Genomic DNA, 27,193 nt, shown 5'->3' on the forward strand with positions numbered 1-27,193 from the left:
TTAAAGTCTTACTCAGTTATTCATCAATCAATTGTCTTGAAACTTAACTTTTCCCATGTAGGGCATTGGTGCTGTTACTCTTCCTGGGTTTTTTTTGTTTTGTTTTGTTAAAAAACAAAAAACAGATGAATTATAACATGCATTAAATCATACCAGTGCTGGATTTGTAGATATGCAAAATTGCATTAAAATGATTGAAAAAGAGTGCCTTTGGGCAAGGCAAGGCAAATTTATTTGTATAGCACAATTCAACACAAGGCAAGTGTTGTAAGTAACGTGTTACTAAGTAACGCGTTACTGTAATCTGATTACTTTCTTTCAGTAACGAGCAATCTAACGCGTTCATTTTTCCAAGCCAGTAATCTGATTAAAGTTAGTTTCCCAATGCCTGTGCGTTACTATTTTGTTGTTGCCTCATACTGTATGTAGAATGAAGAATACTGTTGTCATGTACGAAGAGCATTTGAATAGAAAATACTGCTCTTGAGTTTGGGGATGACATCACATCTCACGTTTTCTCATCGGAAAAAACGGGTCATGTGTATTACCATGCTGTGTGCGCACCGCCAGCTACGGCGGTCAACAACATAGCCTGGCTATCTATCAGGATGCTAACAGTAAAGGAGCCGGAGAGATACAACAAACGGCTGCATTTGCTCACTGGAGATACGGCCATTACTTCTAATATCCGTCCAGTAAAGATGACAAAAATATCTCCGTGCGTTGCAAACTCTGTGCTGGCTCAGAACGACTGTTGACCACTAAATACTCGACATCCAATTCAACAAGGAAGCACTTGGAATTACAGCACAACGCGAAAAAAACTCGAAACAAAGCCGACTGGTTACGAGACAGCCAGCACTTCTACAGTTTGTAACCAGCCTTTATAATATGTGTAATTATGTACATTTTATAGTTAGAGTTTGTAATCATAGGCGGAGCTTTACATTTGGGGGACCAGGGGGAAAAGCATGTTGAAGACTCTGAAACAAAAGTCAAAAGTTTGGACACACTTAATCATTTTTGCATTTTATATATTTTCACTACTATTGTAAATTCTCACTGAAGACATCAAAACTATCAACGAACATGTGGAAAGGCAAAAAAGTGAAATAACTGAAAACTGGTTTTGTATTCTACATTCTTCAAAGTATCCACCTTTGAGGTTGTCCAAACGTTTGGCCAATAATATACACACACACATCTTGATACTGTTCGAGTTCAATCAACTGTTCAAGTTGTTGTTGGTAGCGTTTGACAGCTTAGGTTTAAAGAAATTTTAAATATGCATCTTGCCTCCTCTGGTGTAGTTTTGGCTAAGCAAATGATTTTGACCCATTATGAAAACTTTACGTTGTAGGATTTTTGTTCATTTCATTCATTTTTGTTGTTTGTTTTATTGCTTTACAACTTTTATAGACAACATTTTAACCACTAGGTCTTTATTTCAAAGGGGAAGTTCAGAATTTTTTTACATTAGGCTTAATCTTGGAGTTAGCGGGGGTTTAATTAGTCGTTGGAGTTGATTTAAACATATTTTGTGTAGTTTGTCAGTTATTTGTTAGTTTTAGGGCTCCGGAATGGCTAAGCTAGGACGAGTCAATGATGGTTGAAATCAACTCCATCGACTAATTAAACCCTAACTCAAAGATTAACCCTTATGTGAAAAACTCAATTACACGCGATGACATTTTTCTGTTATTTTTATGTTGAGGCAGCAAAAGGAGGTACATTGGTAAAAAGTAACTGATAAGTTACTTTTAAAGTAACTTAGTTATTTTGATAATAAAGTAATCAGTAAAGTAACTAGATTACTTTTTTGAGGTGTAATCGGAAATCAGTAATTAAATTACTTTTTTAAGTAATACGTGACAACACTGATATTCAAAGTGCTTTACATCACATGAAAATCCACAAACAGAGATAAAATGATAAGTAAAAATCACATTAAATCAACAAGAAAGTCAAAAACAAAGACAATTGAAACAGGAAATAGAAATAAAACTAGAAATTGTATATTAAAAAAACAAAAACGAAACAAAATTAAAACAGAAAATAACACTATATTTTTTAAAAATCCCATTAAATCATCAAGAGAGTTAAAAAAACAACAACAATTGAAATCGGATATGGAAATAAACCCAAATATTAATTACAAAAAAAAAAAAAAAAGCAAATAACTTGAAATTTGAAATACGTATATAGGCAGTTATGAATATGCTGTGGTAAACAATACTGTTTTTAGCCCTGATTTAAAGAAGCTAACAGTTTGAGCGCACATCAGACTTAGTGTAGAATTTCTAAGCAATTTAGCGATTATTAAATCGCTCAATTTGTGTTGACACAACCTATTCACACAACCTCTGAGTTGCTACCAGGGGAGAAAGTGGCTGGAATTTCATGCCGGAACTCCATGACAAAAAGGTCGCCACGGAGCCAGATTTCTTTTTATTCCCTTTTTGTTTTTGGATAGATGCAGAAATGCAGGTTTTACACATGCATTTTTAATGTGACAAGGCATACATGAGAAAGTGATTTTCATTCAAAATTGTATTTTAAAGTAACATACATGAACAAAATGAGTACAAATGACTTACATTATGTACAGTGAAATATATTTTAAATATTTTTTGATGATAACACAAACATTGATGTTTTTATATTATAAGGAAATAAGTAGCCTAACATAAGTAAATGGAAAAAAAAAAAAAGTCCAAAGTACACAAACTATACGGCCAAATGTTTCACATTTGAGACAAGCATTTTTGGACCTCAATGCAGTAAAAAAAAACATGTTCAAAACCCTACTGTGTTCAATCTCACTTTAGGTATACAGTGGGGCAAATAAGTATTTAGTCAACCACTAATTGTGCAAGTTCTCCCACTTGAAAACATTAGAGAGGCTTGTTATTGTCAACATGGGTAAACCTCAACAATGAGAGACAGAATGTGGAAAAAAAACAAACAAACAGAAAATCACATTGTTTGATTTTTAAAGAATTTATTTGCAAATCATGGTGGAAAATAAGTATTTGGTCAATACCAAAAGTTCATCTCAATACTTTGTTATGTACCCTTTGTTGGCAATACCGGAGGCCAAACGTTTTCTGTAACTCTTCACAAGCTTTTCACACACTATTTCTGGTATTTTGGCCCATTCCTCCATGCAGATCTCCTCTAGAGCAGTGAAGCGTTTTACCTATTGCAGATTCAGTCTTCCCAGCCTGGTGCTGGTCTACAATTTTGTCTCTGGTGTCCTTCGACAGCTCTTTGGTCTTGGCCATAGCTTAGTTTGGAGTGTGACTGACTGAGATTGTGGACAGTTGTCTTTTATACCGATAATGAGTTAAAACAGGTGCCATTAATACAGGTAACGAGTGGAGCCTCGTTAGACCTCGTTAGAAGAAGTCAGACCTCTTTGACAGCCAGAAATCTTGCTTGTTTGTCGGTGACCAAATGCTTATTTTCCACTCTAATTTGTAAATAAATTCTTTAGAAATCAAACAATGTGATTTTCTGTTTTTTTTCCCACATTCTGTCTCTCATGGTTGAGGTTTACCCATGTTGACATTTACAGGCCTCTCCAATCTTTTCAAGTAGGAGAACTTGCACGATTGGTGGTTGACAAAATACTTATTTGCAGGTTATTTGCCCCACTGTATTTGTTTTACCATGAGAACTGCATGTAATGCTTAATGTATCGTTTATGATACAAATGAGAGAAAATATATATACAAATTAATTAAAATAAAAAATGTTAAATTTTTAAAAAATTACGTTTAATGCGCACATAAAGCTTTCAAATTGAAAAAAATCTGAATTTTCTGTTATTTATTTGCGGGGCTAGGCATTTTAGGGTAAACATGTTCTGAACCTCCCCGTTAGAGAAAATAAAATAAGTCTCTTCTAAAATAAGTCTCTTCAACTCTTTCCTTTCTCTTAAAAATCTGATCAATTTTCCATTGCATTGCCCTTTTTTTAATCTCATTAATTCAACAAGCATTTTTTGGGGGCGCAGAAAACATGTGCATTTGAACCAATCAGAGCTAACTATCCATGCTGATCACATGTCAGTATGTCAGCCAATTGAACGGATAACTAGAGTTCACACCAGGGAGGGTGGTTAGATGAGCGCATGCGCACATCGACATGACTCGTCAGACTCGGATACCTGCTGCAGCTGTGGAGCTTTCTGCTGTCCGTGGAATAAATAAATAATAAATATCGGTGAAAATGGATGACGCTATACAAGCACTTTATTATGCTTGTTGTTAACACTTGTGCATGTAAATCTGACATTAGTATATTGTTTTCCTCTTGAAATACCTGTGTGGCAGCCAGGCAGGTTGTTTATAGCATGGGGTTTTGACAGTTGCCGTCACATTTTTGGGATCAATGCAGCGTTCCGGCGCCACTTTCACCCCTGGTTGCTACATCCTCAAATGGCTGCATGTATGATAAACAGTTGTACAAAGCCTTCAGGTGACATTGTCCCAGACTGCAATAATTCTCCTCTCATCTACCATTTTTATCTGTCAGGTATTGCCTGTGTCTTATGTGCGCTTCACTACCAGTACAGTGTTGCATACATTCTCCAGGGAGACCCTGAAAGCCCTTCCCTTAGGCATAGTGCTCACTTTCACTATTCACTTTCATGCCAGCACTGGAGAGGCCTTGCACTGCTCGAATAGCCATCTCATCTTCTCCACTAACAGGTCAGTCTCCACTCCACATTCAGATCTGATGTTTAGTGGCCCATAAATGGCATGATAAAATTATGCTCAATACAATACAAACAATGTGGTAACACAATTTTATTTTACCTACACGCAAGTTTGTTAAGAACAAACAGAACAGGACACGAGGTCTTAATAAAAAAAAAAAAAAAACGCCTGTTTACTGATAAAAATTAAGTGATTAAGTCGGATGCGATGAGGAGGTCGTTTGTAATTTTAAGAAAGGCTGTTTCAGTGCTATGTAGTGGGCGGAAACCGGATTGAAAGTCCTCGTAAATGTCATTGGTAATTAGGTGGTTATGGAGTTGGGATGCAACGTTTTTTTCAAGAATTTTGGAAATGAAAGGTCGGTTGGAGATTGGGCTGAGGTTATTGAAATTGATGGGATCCAGGTTGGGTTTCTTCAGAATGGGTGTGATGGAAGCAGTTTTGAGGAATGGAGGAACCGAACTGGATATGAATGAGGAGTGAATGATAGTAGTGATGGGGGGGGGCAATTGAGGGAAGACCGGTTTTGATGAGGGCAGTGGGATAGTAGTAGTGATAGTGAAGTCAATGGCAAAGTATTTATGAATTTTAAAAAAATGTTTTAAATTAAAAGTACAGTGGGGCGAATAAGTATTTAGTCAACCAACAATTGTGCAAGTTCTCCTACTTGAAAAGATTAGAGAGGCCTGTAATTGTCAACATGGGTAAACCTCAACCAAGAGGGACAGATTGTGGAAAAAAAAAAAAAAAAAACGAAAATCACATTGTTTGATTTTTACAGAATTTATTTCCAAATTAGAGTGGAAAATAAATATTTGGTCACCTACAAACAAGCAAGATTTCTGGCTGTCAAAGAGGTCAAACTTCTTCTAACGAAGTCTAACGAGGCTCCACTCGTTACCTGTATTAATGGCACCTGTTTTTAATCATTATCGGTATAAAAGACACCTGTCAGCTGTCGAAGGACACCAGAGACAAAATTGTAGACCTGCACCAGGCTGGGAAGACTGAATCTGCAATTGGTAAAATGCTTGGTGTAAAGAAATCAACTGTGGGAGCAATTATTAGAAAATGGAAGACATACAAGACCACTGATAATCTCCCTCAATCTGGGGCTCCATGTAAGATCTCACTCTCAATCTGGGGCTCCATGTAAGATCTCACCCCGTGGCATCAAAATGATAACAAGAACAGTGAGAAAAATCCCAGAACCACACGGGGGGACCTAGTGAATGACCTACAGAGAGCTGGGACCACAGTAACAAAGGCTACTATCAGTAACACAATGCGCCGTCAGGGACTCAAATCCTGCACTGCCAGACGTGTCCCCCTGCTGAAGAAAGTACACGTCCAGGCCCGTCTGCGGTTCGCTAGAGAGCATTAGGATGATCCAGAAGAGGACTGGGAGAATGTGTTATGGTCAGATGAAATCAAAATAGAACTTTTTGGTAGAAACACAGGTTCTCGTGTTTGGAGGAGAAAGAATACTGAATTGCATCCGAAGAACACCATACCGACTGTGAAGCATGGGGGTGGAAACATCATGCTTTGGGGCTGTTTTTCTGCAAAGGGACCAGGACGACTGATCTGTGTAAAGGAAAAAATGAAAGGGGCCATGTATCGAGAGATTTTGAGTGAAAATCTCCTTCCATCAGCAAAAGCATTGAAGATGAGAAGTGGATGGCTCTTTCAGCATGACAATGATCCCAAACACACAGCCAGGGCAACAAAGGAGTGGCTTCGTAAGAAGCATTTCAAGGTCCTGGAGGGGCCTAGCCAGTCTCCAGATCTCAACCCCATAGAAAATCTGTGGAGGGAGTTTAAAGTCAGTGTTGCCCAACGACAGCCCCAAAACATCACTACTCTAGAGGAGATCTGCATGGAGGAATGGGCCAAAATACCAGCAACAGTGTGTGAAAAGCTTGTGATGAGTTACAGAAAACGTTTGGCCTCCGTTATTGCCAACAAAGGGTACATAACAAAGTATTGAGATGAACTTTTGGTATTGACCAAATACTTATTTTCCACCATGATTTGCAAATAAATTCTTTAAAATTCAAACTGTGATTTTCTGTTTTTTTCCCCACATTCTGTGTCTCATGGTTGAGGTTTACCCATGTTGACAATTGCAGGCCTCTCTAATATTTTCAAGTAGGAGAACTTGCACAATTAGAGGTTGACTAAATACTTATTTGCCCTACTATATATATCAATTATGTTAAAATAAAAAAGACTGGAAAAGGCAATCTTAAAGATCGTTTTTGTTGAGATTAATTTGTTTATTGTTTTGCTTTTGCCTGTCAGGAATGATCTGGTGCAGGTGGAATCTGGCCCTGATAACCATGTCTTGACAGTAAGGACGGTCAACGCAGGCCTCACACTGCTCTCTGTGTATGACACTGAAAACACTGTTATGGCGGACTACATTCCGCTTCCTGTTGAGCATGCCATCCTGCCAGAAGAGTCCCAGACGCTGGTTGTGGGTGACGTCATTTGCTTTACTGCTCAGCTGGCCACTCAAGATGGTGAGAGACTTAGAGTATAGAATTGTATAAGCTGTTCAAATATTTCAACCTAACATCTAGGCCATGTTTTTCCATCTAATCTTGTCTGTAGGAGGCCATGGTACTTGGAGCTCCTCAGCCAATTCCGTGCTCCAGGTAGACTCCAAAATTGGTGCAGCTGTCGCTAGAAGCAATGGGACTGCCACTGTTTATTATGAGATACCTGGTGTTTTAAAAACATACAGAGAGGTAGAGTGCAATGTCTGAATTTAGCTACTAATTTAGCTTGTATAAATTCATTGATATACTTAATCCTAAACTAACTTTATGTTTTATTTTCCCCCTGACATTCATAGTTTTGCTGATCAGTCGCAAACTACTGATTTTGCTCTTATCATCCTTATTAAAGTCGTGGTTGCATTGCCCCTTTAATCGCCATTTCCTTCACTAGAAATGACATCTATTACATTCCAGTTGAATCAACTCAGAGCAACTTACCACCAGTGTTGTTAATCTTACTGAAAAAAAGTAATTAATTATAGTTACAAATTACTTCTCCCAAAAAGTAATTGCGTTAGTAACTCAATTACCTGAATGTAAGAGTAATTAGTTAATTGGCAAAGTAATTGGTGATAATTACTTTTTTTCCCCCCTCTTTACCCTAATTTACCCTTTACCCTGAATCAACTGTTAAAAGTTGTTAAAATTGCTCCCATTATTGCATTAGTTCCCTTCTCTCTACTTTTGACATATGAAAGTTTTAAAACTGTTTCATCATTTAAAGATAGATTCAAGTCAAGATTTTGCCGATTTAGAAGTATTTTAGATAAAAAGTTACTTAGGAAGGTTCTCTACAACAGAGCCGTCCTAAAAAGTCTACTGCTTTAAGATGGCGGCTGTCTACTAACTCATTTAGTGCCATGTCTGTCATTTTGCCTCTAGTTATATCTATGTACAGTACATGTGATATCTACCATTTCTACCATATCTACCATAACATGCGGGCGTAGTTTGTAGGCTATCGGCTACAACATGTATTATTGGAGCTACCTAGCATCACGTTTGCTCGGTGTCACAACTTTCTTGCCTCCTCCCTACTCTTGCTCTGCTCTGTCGTCTCGGTGAGTCCGTCTCCCTCAGACTTTTCGACCAACATAGTAACGCATAGTAACGCATGCCTTTCCGTCCTCAGTAACGGTAACGGCGTTGCCAAGATGAGAAAAGTAATTAATTAGATTACCTACTACTGAAAAAAATAACGCCGTTAGTAACGCCGTTATATTGTAACGCCGTTATTAACAACACTGCTTACCACAATGAGAAAGCAATATAATAGTAGTACAATGTGTCTATAATCATCTGCAAGAAATAGATTCTGTCAAAAGCATGACAAGTCCCTGAATCAGTTTAGTTTACCGTTCATAATTAAAATTTTGAAGCAAGTTCATGGTTCTTATTTTCTTCTCCCAAATGTGTTGCTGCTAGCTGTTCCCCATCAAAATCTGGCATTGGCCCATTGTTGCCACCAAATTAGTTCCAAGCTATTTTGATCTCATTTCAAGTGTTGACATTAACAGTTAACACAAACAAATACCACACTTGAAATAAAATTAAACATCTGATCTGTTTCTGGTAAATAGGATGATGAAGGAATAACACACATGGCCATGGACGAGCTCAACAGCCAATTGTCTCATGACTTCTGGTTTGCCTAATAAATGAAGGCTGTACTTGATTGATTGATTGATGATTTTATTTTCTGAAGCATGCTAATTCATTTATTTTCCCTCATGAATATTAGGTTAAAGTGGAATCAGCTACAAAGACAAGTGAAATTGCACAGACCTTACCAGTGAGATTTGGAAATCAGACCGAAGTCCGACTCAAAACCAGAAAACAAGGAATCAATCTCATTGGTACGAAGGGTGTAGGTTTGTATAGACCCTACCCACGTGACGTCACAACTCCGCTCTCCTGAATGGTACCGCCCAATTGTCCGTCAAAACCTAGTGTTAACCTGTTACGGCTACGTACATTCCTCCTATTTACGGCGTGTTTTTCTGCTCCTTAACATTAATAATCAAAATGGTGAAGGCGTGTGTGGCTGTTGGTTGCACTAACAGAGAAGATGGAAGGAGAGACTTGAAGTTTTACCGTATTCCGAGGGATCCAAAGAGGAGAGCGAAATGGACGGCTGCAATTCGACGTGAAAACTGGGCACCAAAAAATCACCACAGACTATGTAGTAGTCATTTTATATCCGGTAAGATACATTTAAGATATACTTAGAGGGTTTTGGGCTGACAAATAACCACAATTAAGATCATTGCTAGGCTAATCGCCGACAACATACACATATGTATGTAGTGAGAGTGCTATCGCTAAACCATATAAACATTAAAAGCCTTAACTCCATTGACAAACGACATGAAATACATTAGACTTGACAGTGGATGTTAGCAATAACAAAAGATTTTGAATTGAAAATTTCGTAACTCACCTTTCCAAGCACAAGATAGATTCCTGCTGAATTTTCGTGGACGAGGACCTGTTTCACCCAACCAGCAACGAAGTATTTATAAGCCTCCAAGCTCTTGAAGTTTTTCAAATTTTCGTGGGAATAGGCTGATTTTGTGTGGACAAGATAATTGTAAATATCAGCGTAGCAGATGTCAGGCAGACAGGGCGAAGACAGTGGGTCGAAAAACATCGATTTGGGGATCAAATATGGATCTGGCGACTGTATAGAACGAAGCTTTTCCACATAACGCCTTTTATGCAACACATCCAGTGAGTTTACGGCATCAGAAAGCACCGGGTCTTCCATGAAATGCATTTTAAATTCCTCGATCAATTGAAACCAATGCTAATACAGAGACAAAATGACGGACAAGTGGGCGGAACCATACAGCGAGCACGTGGTTTTGTGACGTCGGTGGGTAGGGTCTATAGGGACGGTAGGGACATAACACTACCAACTTTTCAGGATGCTCAAATTGTCCCCACCAACTTTTAAGCAACCTTATTTCATGAGTTCATTTATATAGGTAATTTAGATTGTCTTCCTATATGTTGTAAGGATAGAGTTGACCTTACCATTATTAATTGAATTATTTTCATTATGTTCAGACTTAGATACCTTTTCACTTGCTGAATGTGCTGGTCCATTTTTCCCCTCAAACACGTTTGATTGGCCTGATGACTAGGACAGGCATGAAAATCTCTCACCTTTCGGCGAAATGTGCCGTTTTGAAGTAAAAAAGGGTGACCTACGTGAATTGTTTAGATCCGAGGAGAAAATTTTTAAGGCGGGGGGTAAAGGGGTGGGGTGGGGGGGTGGGGGGCGAGGGATTTTTTTAAATGTCGGATGCTTGGTATACAAGCTGGGAAAGCGGCACAAAGCCAAAAAAGTGCACCAGAGTGCCCAAAACATATTTATTTCAACGAAACAAAGGAGGGTTCACTGTTGTCCTCTCTCTTCAATGCCAAGCTTGGCTGCACGTCGGCCGTAAATGAACACCGAAAGTGCCGTCACCCAGTTTGTAAGTCACTCTAACTAACGATATTTTTTATTGAGGTTGCTAAACCTGTCGCGAAATGTAACGACTCCATTTATTCCACGGTAAATAAAAATGAAGGCGGTAATATTCACGGCTGCGTTTTATCATCGCGTGTGTGCGTGCATACATTTCTGCGTGCGTGTACACCTACCTTTTGATGGCATATGAGACCCAGGTTCCATTCACAGAAGTTTATTGGTCAACAACACGCCGCAGAATTAAAGTTCAAACATACAAAATATGGAAACACATGTATATTAAACACTGTAAACATTAGCATTGCTATATTGAGGCTAATGGGGAAAAAAGACAACCTACTTTAGCCTGCTATAAAACATTGGCAGTCTTCTCCAAAAGGTGACACTTCAAACATGAAAAATTGCTGGTAAACAGCATTTGCAAAAAAATGATTACTGTAACCACATGAAATGACAAAAAGACCTTTTTTTGCAGGGTGTATAGCTATCTGTTAGCGGTTTAGCTAACGTACTTCCAGTAAACATTTCTAAATAAAAGCACGTCATGTTCGTCATATGAATAACGATTTCTGGAGTTAATCCCCCATACTTCAGAATTCAGATTCTACACTTAGAATAGCTTTAAAATGAAACCCTTTATAAAAAAATCTGATTGGCAATGATTATAATACTATTATATATACCGTAATTTTACAATTTTATAATACTATTATATATACCGTAATTTTCGCCCTATAAGGCGCACCTGACTATAAGCCGCCACCCACCAAATTTGACACAAAAATGGCATTTGTTCATAGATAAACCGCACTGATAAACCGCAGCTGTCCTTACTGTATTATGGGATATTTACACCAAAAGATATCAACCGGTAACACTTTGTTTGACAGCAGTATCATAAGACTGTCATAAGACCAAATGAACCACCATGAAGCTTTGAACTGGCTGCAAAGCTTCATTGCTTCAAGAAGCTTCATTTGGCCATCACTGTTCTCTTGGGGGAGACAGTCAACCTCTACTGCCGCCTGCTGTCAACACAGTTGTCATCCAACATGCCTCCTAGCATTCATTGCAGCGCTACAGATGTAAATAACAATCAAAATTCATGTTCTGCACCAATCATTTCTTCAGTTACTGTTCCAATCGTTTCATTAGTTGTTAGTTAAGGTATTTAGTAACACTTTATTTGACAATGGCGCCATAAGACTGACATAAGACCATTATAATTATGACACGGCACTGCCATGAGCATTAATGAATGCTTATAACAGATGTCATTTTGTGTCATCTGGCAAATTATCTCCATTTTGAATGGATGTAAAAGATCCGAGCTGGACATAAATGGAGTTAGTGACATAATTTGCCGGATGACACTTAATCATATCTGTCATAAGCATTCATTAATGCCCATGATAATGTCATGTAACAATTATGACAGTCTTATGGCAGTCTAATGACGCTACTGTCAAATAAAGTGTTACCAATTAACCCAAATAAATCAAAAGATAAGACGCACTGGACTATAAGCTGCAGGATTCAAAATGAGAGAAAAAAGTAGCGGCTTATGGTCCGAAAATTACGATAGTGAAGGCGAAGTCAGTGTTTTGAATCTGTTTAAATGGCATTTTTTTGCACTAGTTAATGCTATCAGCATTTGACCTCAGTTTATTTGTGATTTATTGTTGTTATTTACGTGTTTATTTGTACTTTAATAAAAAATGTAAGAGTTCCAAAAGGTTTTTGTGAATTAATAAGCGTCATCAAAAATTTAATTGCTAAATTACCGTAATTTCCGGACTACAAGCTGCTACTTTTTCCCCTCATTTTGGGTCCTGCGGCGTGTGATATGATGCGGCCAATTTGTGTATTTTTCTGACGCCCGCCAGGGGCGCTCGAGCATGGAATGTGGGAGTGAGACATGTGGAATATATGTGTGGAGGAAGACGCTAGTTTGCACTATTACCGGTAGTTTAACTTTGTGCGTTGTGCATCCGCCTTTGTGCATGAGTAGAATTGGCATACCTGCATCATGGAAAATGCTCGAAGAAATTAAATTGGCCATCCGAGTTGTATGGGAAGCTTTGATGACGAGCGGCGAGAGATCGTTTGCCAAGACTCGCCGCATGCAAAGAGCAGCTTTTGCACAGGTTTGCCGGGGGAGCCTGGCAGCGTGAAGCGCTGTGAAAGAGTCCGCCATGACCAACGGGTTTCGAAGGGGCCATTCTGCTGCATGACGAGGACAGCACGGGCTAGAAGTGAATTTGCCTCATTATGGGAGACATTGAAGGCGACAGCGAAGGAGGGACGCGAGGAGTAGGTGCGTGGCGAAGTGCATCTGAGCGTCTTCATATCCGACACTGAGGGTGAAGACTTCCATGGTTTGAATGCACAGGAGGAAGATGAAGATTGCTAACAAATACTTTTATGTTTTTATAAACCAGCACAATTAGTGCTGCACCGCCATGCTGATGCTATGCAACTCCCGTGCCGCTGCTATATAACTGCCGTGTTTGCCGGCGCTGTTTGGAACGAAAAGTTAAGGTGTGTTATTAAAATTTTGAAAACTGTATATTTCTTTGTCAATGTCTCTTGTTACTAAGTGGGCACACGTGGCTTATAGGCAGGAGAGGCTTATTTATGCACAAAAAGGTTTTTCCTTTAAAAATGTACTGGGTGAGCCTTGTAATCAGGGGCGCCCAATAGTCCAGAAATTACGGTAGTTAAAAAAAAAAGAAAAAGTCGACTAATCATAAAAATAGCCGGCTGACTAATCGGGAGAAAATTAGTCGTTTGGGACAGCCCAAGTTGTACAGTGTACCGGAACATATTTCCCACACACCCTTCTCACCTTTTTGACCCCTGAGCCATTTTCATGCCTGCTAGGACCCTTCCACCTTTCCATTCTTCATGTAATTTACATTGTACTTGTACATTACCCTATAGGTACCTGCTCCTCGTTCCAGACAAAAGCCATAGCGCAACTGCAACCAGAGAACTCTGTCACCTGCCAACTCAGTTTTACCAGCGATGCTGTCAATTTGTCTGCTAGCAGCGTCTTCAAAACACACACCAGCTTTGATCCCAACATTGGTATGTCTTGATGGATTTTCATTCTTTTCATTCCCACAAGGTTGATGGAATTTGACTAGGCTATGTATCATAACCTTTTGGTTTGTTTTTAAAGAAATATAAAGATCTGAGGCTTCACTACTCCTTAGTCCAGGGGTCTGCAACTCCGGTCCTCGAAAGCCGCTATCCAGCTTGTTTTCCATATTTCCCTCCTTTAACACACCCGAATCAAATTAGGGCTGCAGCTATCGATTATTGTAGTAGCTGATTAATCGATCAACTAGTTGGTTCGAATAATCGAGTAATCAGAATAGGAACATTTAAAGAGCATATGACACGAGAAAAAAAGTCTTAAATGGCATTATTATGTGAATTAGAATCATATTTTGAGACGATTCGACTATATACAACAATTTAGCAAAGCACAGATGATGAGAAATTAGTCTTTTAATCTGCCAGTTAGCCACGCCTACCATTATAGGGCTTTAGCGTCCCCAACAGGTGGATGACGTCAGCGGTAGACTGGGCTCATCGGTTTTACTATTCAGCCCATTGAGGGGGAATTATTCAGAACGAGGAAAACGAGACGAAGAGAGCCGCAAAATGTCATTGTTTCAGTCTCTCTACTCCAATATTTTTACAGGATGTTCTTTTTATCCAAGTATTTTCCCCAATAGCTATATAAATTCCTTGAGAAGGACCAGTCAGCCCGTCGAGGGGGAACTATTCACAATGAGGAAAACGCGACGAAGAGAGCGGCAAAATGTCATTGTTTCTGTCTCTTTACTTCAATATTTTTACAGGATATTCTTTTTATCCAAGTATTTTCCCCAATTGCTAAATAAATGGCATGGTCATGACAAATAACAGTCTTGTGCTGAATGGAATATGAAATCATAAAAATGCATTTATTCAGGACGACATGGCAAAATTACTCAACAATGGTCAAAGCTGTCGACTTCACCTTTACTGTCGCACCTCCAGAGCGATATTTTATGACACCTAAATCGGACATATGTCATTTCCCTTCCCCGGCTTTGGAGAATGTAAACAAACCAGAAGGCGTGACAGCTAGCCGACATGCTAACCCGAACCGAGTGATGTTTCAAAGTCTTCGAAGCGGAAAATCACACATAACTATCCTGGATTATTTGACATGACGACCCGGTTGTCGATTGTCATTGTGGATCGGCAAACCGCCCGGTGGAGAACAATTTACAGTTCGTTCCCCGGAGGAGGGTGGCTGGAGTTGTTGTGCAGCTAACGTGCTGCTGCTAATGAGCATTAGGAGAGCTTTTTACATGCCTATCAATGATCAAACGTAAGTAGTCCTTCATTTAAAGAAAGTTTGTAGTGTTTACTTTGTAATCGCTGTATTCGTATTTGACATAATACAAAACAACATGTTTACTCACTTCCTCGTAAGTCCAATGGTCCCACAGTAAATATCCACGGTGAATGGGAACCTTTTGAAACTCCAAAAAGGCGCATACGCCTCTCCCTCATTCAGAATGATTTTTCTGCAGCCGTTTGGCTGGCGTGATGCGAAAAATAAACGTATTAATCCGCAAAATCAGCTGAATCCTTCTTCCTCATACACAACAGTACACTGTAGCGTGAAGAGGACGTCTTCTACCGTACACGTCACAGCGCCCTCCTCCTCAATGCAAGACCGAAGCCGGAAGTCACTCATTTTCATGACGCGGGATTCAAAAAACTAAATAAAAATAGCGATCGCTTCCACACACATCCAAGCGGCCCATATCATTCAGGGGCATAAAATACCGCGTGTATTATGAAATAAACATGCTTTTTCGTGTCACAGGCACTTTAATGCGTTGCAGAATAAATTTTAGGCGGTGTAAAACGAAGTCTTGCTAAGATTGCACTTTCAGAAGAGCATTAAACGCGAATACAAAATAAAATTACCGAGTGTTTCTTCAAACTATGCAAAATTGCACTTTCATTTAAAATAAATCAAAATACCCGAGAATAAATAAAGGAAGATCTAAGTACAAAAAGTGAACAATTGGCTAACTTGCACAGCAAAAGTCCGAAGATCTAAGTACAAAAAGTGAACAATTGGCTAACTTGCACAGCAAAAGTCCGTTAGCTTAAGTGCTATAAAATGCTAAAAGAATTTCTACAATGCTCATAACAAATCGTTCAAATAATCAGGATCGTTATCAGGCTCCTGCAGAGCTTGCGGATGAGCTGATCATTTGATTCAGGTGTGTTAAAGGAGGGTGACACGGAAAAGTCTGGATAACGGCTCTCAAGGACCAGACTTGCAGACCCCTGTCTTATAGGGAAGCTGTCACAGAAATTATGTTTCCCCTACAAATTTAGACATTAAAACAGAATTTGACTACATGCACACTCGTGTTAGGTAAAACTGATGTTCCTGCTATGAAGATTGGATTGCCTTTTTGCTTGTTTATTGTTGAACTGGGAGAATTTGTTACAAAAGACAGGCCTTAATTTGTTATCATTATGAATATATGCACCAGCATCCTCACAAAGGTGATCACACAAAGCGCAACCATGCATCGCATCCCCGCATTTCCTCCTTCTCATGAGTCCTCACAAATAAAACAAAAAATTTCGGGGGGGTTTTCGAGCTCGTGCCTACAAATAAAACATAAAATTTCAGATTTTTTCGGGCTCGGGCAAGCAAATCAAGGTAATTGATCGGGCTCGGGCCGCGTCGGGCTTTAATACCCACGGGCCGGTCGGGTCAGGCTGGATTTTTTAGGCCCGCTCTAACTTCTAGCGTCATGTAGTGTTAGCATACCGTACACCTATTCATCCTGTTGTTCTCTATTGTATTTTAAATTGCCTTTCAAGATGACATATCTGTTCTTGGTACTGAATTCTATCAAATAAATTTCCCCCCAAAAATGCGACTTATACTCAGGTGCAACTTATGTTTTTTTCATTTTCATTGCGCAATTTTTGGCTGGTGCGACTTATACTCAGGTGCGACGTATAGACTGAAAAATACGGTACATGTTTTGACCTACGGAGGGCGCCATGTTTTAAGCACCCAATGGATGCTCGGGGTGATGTCATTCACTCGACGAATACTACCTGGTTACTGTAATTCCTTCTACGCGGCAAGACGTCCAACACATGCGCTCAGTGGTTAAAAGCGGCGAGTATTCACTGTGTGTGTATGTGTGTTTTTATTTAGTCCTTTATTACCTTTTCATTGCCTCAAAATATTTTTTGCTTGTGTTTCCTTCGCATACTTTTAAGCATTGTGTTTTCTTGTGGTAGCTTTAAAGCAGATTGTTGTTCTGTGTACCACATTAGTCACGTAGCATATTTAATCCACGCTTATTTGATATTACTACGTTGAAGTATTTTCTGAAAGCATCTTTAGTATGTTCTGTCTGTATGCATCTAAACAGAACAAGCTGAAAGTGGAGCGTATTACTTTAGGTGTCAAATTTGCGTTTTGTAGGACGTTTCCCCGGTGTAGGACATTTTGGCAGAGCACCGTTTTTTTCCCAACTATCGTCCTCTCTCATCCCGTCTTTCCTGTTCATTTTTCTTTTGCTGCTTTTGTGAAATATCAACAGTGCTGTCATGCTCTCGGGTACAAAATAAAAGGGTTGAACAGATGCCAAGTTTATGTCGCTAGAGTCAAACTCTGTAAGCCCGGCAGCGTAACCACGTGATGTCACCGCCCTGCGATGTCAACAGCAATGGCGCCCTACTAGTTAAACTAATTTTACAAATTGTATTAAAACAAAAACATCAAGAGGGTTTTCAATATCAAATTATTTTAACTCATAATAACATTTATCTTTTAAGTTTTTCGATCCGTGGATCCCTTTAAATATTTTGCAGACAGCTTTTACTGTTTACACTAACGTTGTTTCTCGCCCTTCTGTCTCCTTTTTGTCCTAATGACAGGATTATACACATGTTACATGACCTTGCAGCCAATCGCAGACCAGCTGACCAGAGTTCTGAGTATTTCTATGACCAAACTACTGCTGAAGGTTAGCTTGGAGGGCAGCGCCTTCTCTGGGGAGCAGGTCAACATCAGACCGCCCATAGAGCCCGGCCTCTACTCTGACCTGACTGAGCTGATGCTCACCAATCTGCACCCATCGACAGTGCTCACAGTCTTCGGTCCAGCTTCTGCCCTTGCTGACATGAAGGTCAGAGGGAATACCATTTTCCACTTATAATGATACCTTGCTCCGTGTAAGGAAAAAGAATATAGAAAAACATCTTTCTGTATGGTAAGGTGGTCTCCAGTTCACCCGACATTGGTATTCGAAGAATTGAGGCAGACAGCGGCTTCCCACCTCACTTGAAGTACACCATCAACGCTTTGAACCTCCGAGCAGCTGACTCTACTTCCATTACCATTAGCAGTGCCTCCTTGGGTCAAAGTCTCATCATCCCAGTCACTTTGATACACTTGGCTGAGCCTGATGCAAGCACGCAAGGTCAGTTTACCTCTTTGGGTTGATGGCAAGACACAATGAGGCTGTCTCCTAAAAATGATACAAGCAGAGTAATTCCTCAATTTGTTTTGATCCCCACTCGCCCAATATACGATAATTTTGACACACTGTATCGATGACATATGACTGTGCTTCTGAGTGACAAGCTGCTCGTGTTTCGCAGTACCATGTCGGATCAGATTCAATATTTATTCAGGAATGATCTTACCAAATGGGTAGATTTACTGTTGCTAGCAGAATTTATATTTCATGGCCTTGTTGAAGCACTATTTCCAGGGCTGTGATTTCACCCTACTCTCTTCTATGGCAGCTGCTGCACCACTTCGCACAGAGGAGGATACCTCGCGCGCTGACATCATCAATCTGAAGATGCAGTTCTTGTTGTTTGCTATGCTAGCATGTACATCCATCATCTACATTGGTAGGGTGCCATGTAACTGCTATTATATCAGTTTTATGTGACCTTTTCTTCATTGTTATTGTTAAACACCAGTATGTAATAGGCATTTGCCGGTATGAGATTATGATGGGATAACCTTAAGCCTGTATTGTACAGCACTAAAATGTGTTACTTTAAGATATTATGGTTTAAAAAAAAAATCTTTTTTTTCATTGAACAAGATTTTTATTTTTCAAAACATATTAGCATATTAGAACTAGGGCTGTCAAAATTATCACGTTAACAGGCGTTAATTAATTTTTTAAATTAATCACGTTGAAATATTTGACGCAATTAACGCAGATGCCCCGCTCAGACACATTTAAATGACGGTACAGTGAAACGCTCACTTGTTAATTGTGTTTTATGGAGTTTTGCCGCCCTCTGCTGGCGCTTGGGTGCGACTGATTTTATAGGCTTCAGCACCCATGAGCATTGTGTAAGTAATTATTGACATCAACAATGGTGGGCTACTAGTTTATTTTTTGATTGAAAATTTTACAAATTTTATTAAAACGAAAACATTAAGAGGGGTTTTAATATAACATTTCTATAACTTGTACTAACATTTTTCTTTTAAGAACAAGTCTTTCTATGCATGGATCGCTTTAACAGAATGTTAATAATGTTAATGCCATCTTGTTGATTTATTGTTATAATAAACAAATACAGTCCTTATGTACCGTATGTTGAATGTATATATCCATCTTGTGTCTTTCCATTCCAACAATAATTTACAGAAAAATATGGCATATTTTATAGATGGTTTGAATTGCGATTAATTGCGATTAATTACGATTAATTAATTTTTAAGCTGTAATTAACTCGATTGAAAATTTTAATCATTTGACAGCCCTAATTGGAACATAGTATAATGTTAAGTTAAAATAAAAAAAATATACACTACGACCCCAATCTTTTGAATGGTGATGTATCATATGGAATTTTTCATTATGTACACTACTGTTCAAAAGTTTTTGAACGGTAGTGGATATATTAAAAAAATAACTGAAATATTCTAAATAAAACAAAAATAAATCCAGTCCTTTAGGTGAGGCTAAACCCACAGCCACAGCTCAACATTATTATCATCAGAACAAACATAATTGAATTATTTTCCATAAAATGCACGTGTGTATGACTCGTATCATGTTTACATTATACACACACACACACACACTCTCTCAACACAGACAGTTGCCAGAGAGAAAATAAATTTGTGTTTTATCACTGCTAGACAAACTACTGTATTGGCCCGAATATAAGACAGCCCTGATTAAAGACTCAAGTTTGAAAAAAGACTTTTTGAACACCAAATTAATTTTTATCCAGAAAATTAAAGTACATCAGAAACAAATGAATATAACAATATATTTGAGAGAAAAAGCATGTTATTTTGCCTCATTCAAATCTTAATATCTGAACATTTAAATATGTAAACCAAAGTGCAATCACATTCGTAAATGAATGGCTTCCGGTTTTTGAAATGTTAATAAACCAATCTATTGTAAAAAAACAACAAAATTGCAATAACTGCATTAACCATCAAAGTGAAGTCAAACTGTAACTGTGGTTTTGAAACAGCAACAATCAAACAATCTGAATAAGGAAAAACATTGCAATAAAATAATGCAAACTGGTTAAACTTGAGAATAGCTGAGATATGTCATGACAGAACATCGCTTCAATGATATCTGGCGACATCTAGCGTCGTGGATGGGTATAATGTCTAGACCGCGAATATAAGACGACCCCCACTTTTTCAGTCTTATTTCGATGCAAAAAACACCGTCTTATATTTGGGCCAATACGGTAAATATGCCGCGAAGTCATATTGGAGGTATTGCCTCCTCGGCAGCCACCCTCCGCAAACATGTTTTACATGTCGGTTGGCCCTCCTCCTCTACGCCGCGACCGTCTGTAACATTTCTATAGCCGAAGTATTCCCATACCAGCAATTTTGTTTTCTTCAATGGGGAAGTTCAGGAGTTTCACCTCCTACAGCCACCTTGTAGCACAGCTGACTCACTGACACTGAGCAACAACCTGTGGTGAAGGGTTGAGCCTTGCAGTTGCAAGCGATGTATTTCTCCCTGCATTATTGGGACATAAAAAAAATAGCTAATATCGTAGGGATGGTATGACGGAAAATTTTTGCGGTTTTGAAACCGTGACATTTTCATACCACGGTATACCTTGAAACGGTAATCGGCACATGTCTAGTATACACATTTCTTTACAGGCCCTGAGTTAGTTTATACGTTACATTTCAACACTACTTGAGATCTGAACTTGGGGGTAAAATACGTTTTCCTTTTTTTCATATCTGCCAAGAAAACGAAACAATCAACCAATTGTGAGAATCATGTCCTTACCTGTCTCTGCACATGATGGTGTCATGATTTTAATCTCTTCACTGCTTTGTCATTTAACAGTCATTAGCTTGGTGTTCCCTCCCATTCAACCAAGCTACCCTGGAACATTAGGCCTCGGGAAGCCTCCTGATGCTGGTAGGATACTATTAAAAATGATTATTCTTGTAAAGAAGTGCGAAAAAAACCAACTACTGTTGCAAGAAAGAGTCAACCCTTTGGAATATCCTAGATTACTGCATGAATTGGCCATAAAATGTGGTCTAATCTTGAGCCAAGTCATCACAGTACAGTCCCCTCCCTATAAGTAATACAATGAGGATGAAAATAATGTTTTTATTGGAAACAACTTGTACCATCAATAGTGAAAAAGGAACATGAACACCCAGTGGCGCGGGAAGCAGGGTGCTGTGGTGCTACAGCACCCCCTGGTGTTGGAGAGAAAGAAAAGTGTTTTGGTTGATTAATTTTTGGTTTTGTTAAAAATAAATAGATAAAACCTGTTGAAACAATAGTGTATTTAACTTTGGGGATTAAATATTAGGGCTGTCAAATTTATCGCGTTAACGGGCGGTAATTAATTGTTTTTAATTAATCGGGTTAAAATATTTAACGCATTTAACGCATGCGCGGAACGACCCTCTCACGCATTGCCGCAAACAGACTACAATGGCGCTGTTTTATGTATATACAGAGGTACGAGACAGCGTCAAGTTAAAGGAGTAGATACAGGCGTTCATTGAGGCTGTGCTTATAAATGGCAAAAGCTTTGACATCTCTTCCACAACAACTACATCTATTGTGGGTAGTGACGTGGGGAAGAATGACAGTAGTTGATCTTTTTCTTACCACCCTGCATTGTGCCCAACGCAGAGAAGATATACCATTTGCAGCCACCAACACAGTCATGGTTGGCCCACTTCCCATCATGCATTTGGGCAGAACAGTTAAGTCGCTACAGTATCATTTACTGAAAGCTCAACAAATACACTAGATGGCAATATTTAGTCACAATATACAAACTCACATTTATCCTTTAAGAATTACAAGTCTTTCTATCCGTGGATCCCTTTCACAGAAAGAATGTTAATACCATCTTGTGGATTTATTGTTGTAATAAACAAATACAGTACTTACGTATATACAGTATGTTGAATGTATATATCCGTCCATTCCAACAATAATTTACAGAAAAATATGGCATATTTTAGAGATGGTTTGAATGGGGATTAATTAATCTAAATTAAAGCTGTGATTAACTCGATTAAAAATTTTAATCGTTTGACAGCTCTATTAAATATATATCAAGTTTTGTTTTTTGTTAATAACATGGTCACCACCTGACACCTTGCTTGCTACCAGGTCACATTGAATAAAGCACTACTGGAAAAGTTAACTGTTAACATGGTGCAAAAACGAATTAGCGATTTTCTTCTTTACAAAAACAGCGAAATGTTCTAAAATTCAATTGGAGGGCAAAAATGAAGATAATTATGATGATAGTTCTATCTACCTTTGGTGTCTTCAAATAGGTAAGACATGATTGCATTGTAGCCATATTATTGTTTGTTTTTGCCGATGAGCTGCCGCCGTGCAGAGCGCTGTTGGATATTCTTGTGCAATTTGTTTTAGTGTTGTGAAAAGAGGGCGTTAAAGTGAGGCTTATTACCTTATTATTATTACCTGTTACCTATAGACCTTTTAGTTTTCAAATGTGTTCGTGTGTCACTATGCGTCTATGATTTGCATCAAAATATACAGGTGCTTTTATTTCCAAAACAAAAACCCCAACACAAAATGGAACGCTGTCTTTGTAGTAGCCTAGTAGTAGTATGTAAACTATCCAGCATGTGTGTGTACAGCCATTGTGCATACCTTGTATGGAGAAAACGCGTGAGCATGACAATTTTGAACCGAAACGGCTGTTTTTGGATGAGAAACACTCAAAAAGATCCTCCTCACCCCCTGCTGTTAGTGACTTCCAGCGCCCCTGTGAAGGTTCTAAGGAGCTCATCTGAGTCTATCAACCAACAAAGCTCTATCAGTGAGAAAGCACTGGAGTTGTTGGTTAAAGGGATGGGATAAAGTCGTTGGTAGAGTGCCCTTATGTGGAATTGCCAACCTAGCAACATACAGGCATGAAAATGGGTCAGGGGTTAAAAAGGTGAGAAAGGTGTGGAGGAAATATGTTCCAGTGTTCGGCAATTCCTTGCTACACAGCGAAACGTGCTACACAATGCGCACATCGGTTAGAAGTGGCGAGTACTCACTAATTTTGTTTTTATTTAGTTTTTTAGTACCTTTTCATTGGCTCAAAAATACTTTTTGCATGTATTACCCTCTCATACTTTTAACCATTGTGTTTGTGTTAGCTTTGAAGCAGTTGACCACATTAGTCACGTAGCTTATTTAAACCATCCTTATTTAATATAACTATATTTAAGTATTTTTTAAGGCATTTTTTAGTACGTTCTGCCTATATGCATCTAAACAAAACAAGTTGAGAGCGCACGGTAGTACTTTCGGTATCAAATTCGACTCATCGTTTCGCCGATGTAGCAGAGTTTGGCAGAACACTGGTACACTGTACAACTACGGCTGTCCCAAACGACAAATTTTCTCCCGATTAGTCAACCGACTATTTTTACGATTAGTCAACTAATCAAATGATTTTTTTTTTGTCCTTTATTAAATATTTTGGAACACTTAAATTCTTTATTAAAGTACAAATAAACATGTAATTAACAACAATAAATCACATATAAACAATGTGGTCAAATGCTAATAGCATTAACTAGTGCAAAAGAATGGAATGTAAACAGATTCAGAACACTGACTTCGCCTTTCCAACATGATTCAAAACAACTCCTAAAAAAATATGTAGCATTAATATTATAGTATACTACTATATACAATAGTAGTGTAATAATTATTTATTGCCAATCAGATTTTTCATAAATGGTGTCATTGTAAAGCTATTCTTAGTGTGGAATCTGAATTCTGAAGTACGTGGGATTAAAAAACTCCAGAAAGCGGTATTTAATGACGAACATGACATGCTTTTATTTTGAAATGTTAACTTTAAGTACCTTTGCTAAACCGCTAACGGTATGCTTTACACTACGCATGTGGTGTCATTGCATGTGGTGTCAGTAAACAATATTTTTTGTTGTTGTTTTTTTTCATTTGCAAATGCTGTTAACCAACGATTTTTCATGTTTGAAGTGTTACGTTTCAACCGCAAGTTTTCGTTTTGGAGAAGACTGCCAATGTTTTATAGCAGGCTAAAGTAGGTTGTCTTTTTTCCCCATTAGCCTCAATGTAGCAATGCTCACGTTACAGAGTTTAATTAGACGTATTTCCTTATTTTGTATGTCTGAACTTTAATTCTATGGCGAGTTGATGACCAATAAACATCTGTGAAAGGAACTGAAGTCTTATATGCCATCAGCACGCACGCACGCACAAATGTATGCACGCACGCGCGGCAATAAAACATAGCCGTGAAAATTACCGCCCTCATTTTTATTTACCGAGCGAAAAATGGACTCCTTGCATATCACGACAGGCTTAGCAACTTCAATAAAACATGCCGTTAGTTAGTTAGATGGACTTACGATCTGCTAGCTTGTAATTGCCTCCTGTTGTCTTCCAAAATTACAACTGGGTGACGGCGCTTTAGGTGTTCATTCACAGCCGACGTGCAGCCAAGCTTGGAATTGAAGAAACAGGACACAAATGTGTACACTCCTATGTTGCGTTGTAAAAAGTCATCGTTTTGGCCACTCTGGAGCGCTTTTTTGGCTGTGTGCCGCTTTCCCCACTTGCATACCAAGCGTCCGACATTAAAAAAAATTCCTGACCACCCCACCCGTCACTGCTGTCCTGCTGTAAAAAGCATGTTTTTTTAATATTTTCCGCGGTATTTTATGCTCCTGACTGAAATGGACCGCTTGGATGTGTGTGGGAGCGATCGTTATATTTGTTTAGTTTTTTTAATCCCACTCAATGAAAATGAGTGACTTCCGGCTACAGTCTCGAGTTGAGAAAGAGGGCGCTGTGACGTGTACGGTAGGAGTCCTCTTCACTGTCCTGCCGTACTGTTGTATGAGAAGGACTGCAGATTCAGCTGATTTTGCGGATTAATTTGTTTATTTTTCACATCACGCCAGCCAAACGGCTTCAGAAAAAAAATTCTGCACCAGGGAGAGGCGTGTGAGTCTTTTTGGGGTTTCAAAAGGTTCCCATTTACCGGTGAATATTGGCCAAAACAAGCCCTACTACTGTGGGACCGTTGGACTTACGAGGAAGTGAGTAAACATCGTGTTTTGTATTATGTCAAATACTGGGATGATTTTAATACGTAGGTGGCTTGCATTTTGTGGCTGACATGCTCCTTGTCTACTCAGCCGACGACACCGGCGGCTTGTCGCATATCCCCACGCTGGGAAAGCACTATACTCGGCTTATTGCCCTCTTCGTGTGCCCGGTTTTCTGTCAAATTTTCCACCCTATCGGAAATTGCAACTTTGTGTTAAAAATGGCCGCAAATACAATGATTACAACGTAAATGCTACAAACTTTCTTTAAATAAAGGACAATTTACTTACATTTGATCATGTATAACATATAGAAAATGTCTCAGACACATCCGGCCATGTTAGCTGCACAACAACTGCAGCCGCGCTCTCACTGTTTACATCTTCGCCGTGTAGTTAAGCATTAATTTACGCTATATTCGTGTTGACCATATGGCAGCTACGTGCTCCTCCGACGTCGGCCGGTTTGTTCTGCGGTCATTCTCCAGCTGCTTCCCTGGCGCGCTCTCCTGTCCGTAGTATCAGGGGAACGAGCTGTAACTTGCTCTCCGCTGGTTGGGTTGCTGATCGGCGAAGTCAATCGACAACCCTACGGCAGTGTGACATGATCCGGGCTAGTTTTGTGTGATTTTTCGCTTCGAAAAGCGAAAATAAGACTTTGAGACGTCACTCGGTTCGGGTTATCATGTCGGCTAGCTGTCACGCCGGTTTGTTTACATTCTCGAAGCCGGGGGGTAGGGAAATGTCAAAAGCCTGGCATAATATGGGAGGTGCGACAGTAAAGGTGAAGTCGACAGTTTTGACCTTTAGGGAGTAATTTTGCCATGTCGTATTGAATAAATGCATTATTATTATTTCATATTCCATTTAGTACAAGATTGTTATTTGTCATGACCATACCATATATTTAGGGAAAAAACACTTCGATAAAAAGAATATCCTTTAAAAATATTGGAGTAGAGAGACTGAAACAATGACATTTTGCGGCTCTCTTCGTCGCATTTTCCTCGTTATGAATAATTCCCCCTCAATGGGCTGCATACTAAATCAGATATCAGTTGAAACCTTTCTCCTGCTGACGTCTTCCATCTGTTGGGGACGCTAGAGCCCTATAATGGTAGGCGTGGCTAGACGGCGGATTAAAACACCAATTTCTCGTCATCTGCGCTTTGCCAAATTGTTGTAAATAGTCGAATCGTCTCAAAATATGATTCAAATTCACATAATAATGCTATTTAAGATTTTTTTTATCCTGTCTTACGCACTTTAAATTGGCAATAGAATTTAGTGTAATTTTCATCTAAAGGCCGAGTTAAACTTCCGCGTCAGACCTGCGCCGTCAAGGAAGACCCGATTTACGACCCTGCGCCGTAGCTTCTCTGGCTCCTTTTTTTTTTGACTTCGCGTCGCGTCAAAGCATGTGATTTGGTGGAACTGGACTATGATTGGTCCGCTCAGACTGTTGTTTCCGGTTCAGCGCGAAACCACCGGTGTAGGTTAACTATCCTCTTCCCCTCACTATCCACTCGCTCTCGCTATATGATTGGCCGAAGAGTAGAAATACTCTCCCGTGAAATGCCTGTTTAAAAATGTTCCCGTTGTTACTTCTTGCGTTCGCTTAAAAGTGCCCATTTAAAAAGGAAAAGCGATGTATGATACTACACACAGAGCGTATTATTAACAAATGTTAAAGTTGTATAATCATATAGCGAGAATAAGGAACATCACTGACAAGCGCAGGCCC

General features: G+C 39.1%; 1 protein-coding gene across 1 annotated transcript in view; it reads left to right on the forward strand.

Annotated features, from left to right (window-relative positions):
- Nucleotides 1-23,215, forward strand: part of LOC130912183 (nuclear pore membrane glycoprotein 210-like) — a 57,303-nt gene extending 34,088 nt beyond the window's left edge. Inside the window, exons 23-32 of the mRNA XM_057830070.1 lie at nt 4,540-4,715; nt 7,029-7,249; nt 7,341-7,477; nt 9,030-9,144; nt 13,710-13,856; nt 17,757-18,007; nt 18,097-18,301; nt 18,630-18,740; nt 21,194-21,268; nt 23,106-23,215. Of these exons, the coding sequence (XP_057686053.1) occupies nt 4,540-4,715; nt 7,029-7,249; nt 7,341-7,477; nt 9,030-9,144; nt 13,710-13,856; nt 17,757-18,007; nt 18,097-18,301; nt 18,630-18,740; nt 21,194-21,268; nt 23,106-23,215 (1,548 nt within the window). The remainder of the gene's footprint in view (nt 1-4,539; nt 4,716-7,028; nt 7,250-7,340; nt 7,478-9,029; nt 9,145-13,709; nt 13,857-17,756; nt 18,008-18,096; nt 18,302-18,629; nt 18,741-21,193; nt 21,269-23,105) is intronic.
- The last annotated feature ends 3,978 nt before the right edge of the window (nt 23,216-27,193 follow it).

Source organism: Corythoichthys intestinalis, chromosome 2, assembly GCF_030265065.1.
Source record: "Corythoichthys intestinalis isolate RoL2023-P3 chromosome 2, ASM3026506v1, whole genome shotgun sequence".
In the NCBI taxonomy this organism is placed as follows: Eukaryota; Metazoa; Chordata; class Actinopteri; order Syngnathiformes; family Syngnathidae; genus Corythoichthys; species Corythoichthys intestinalis.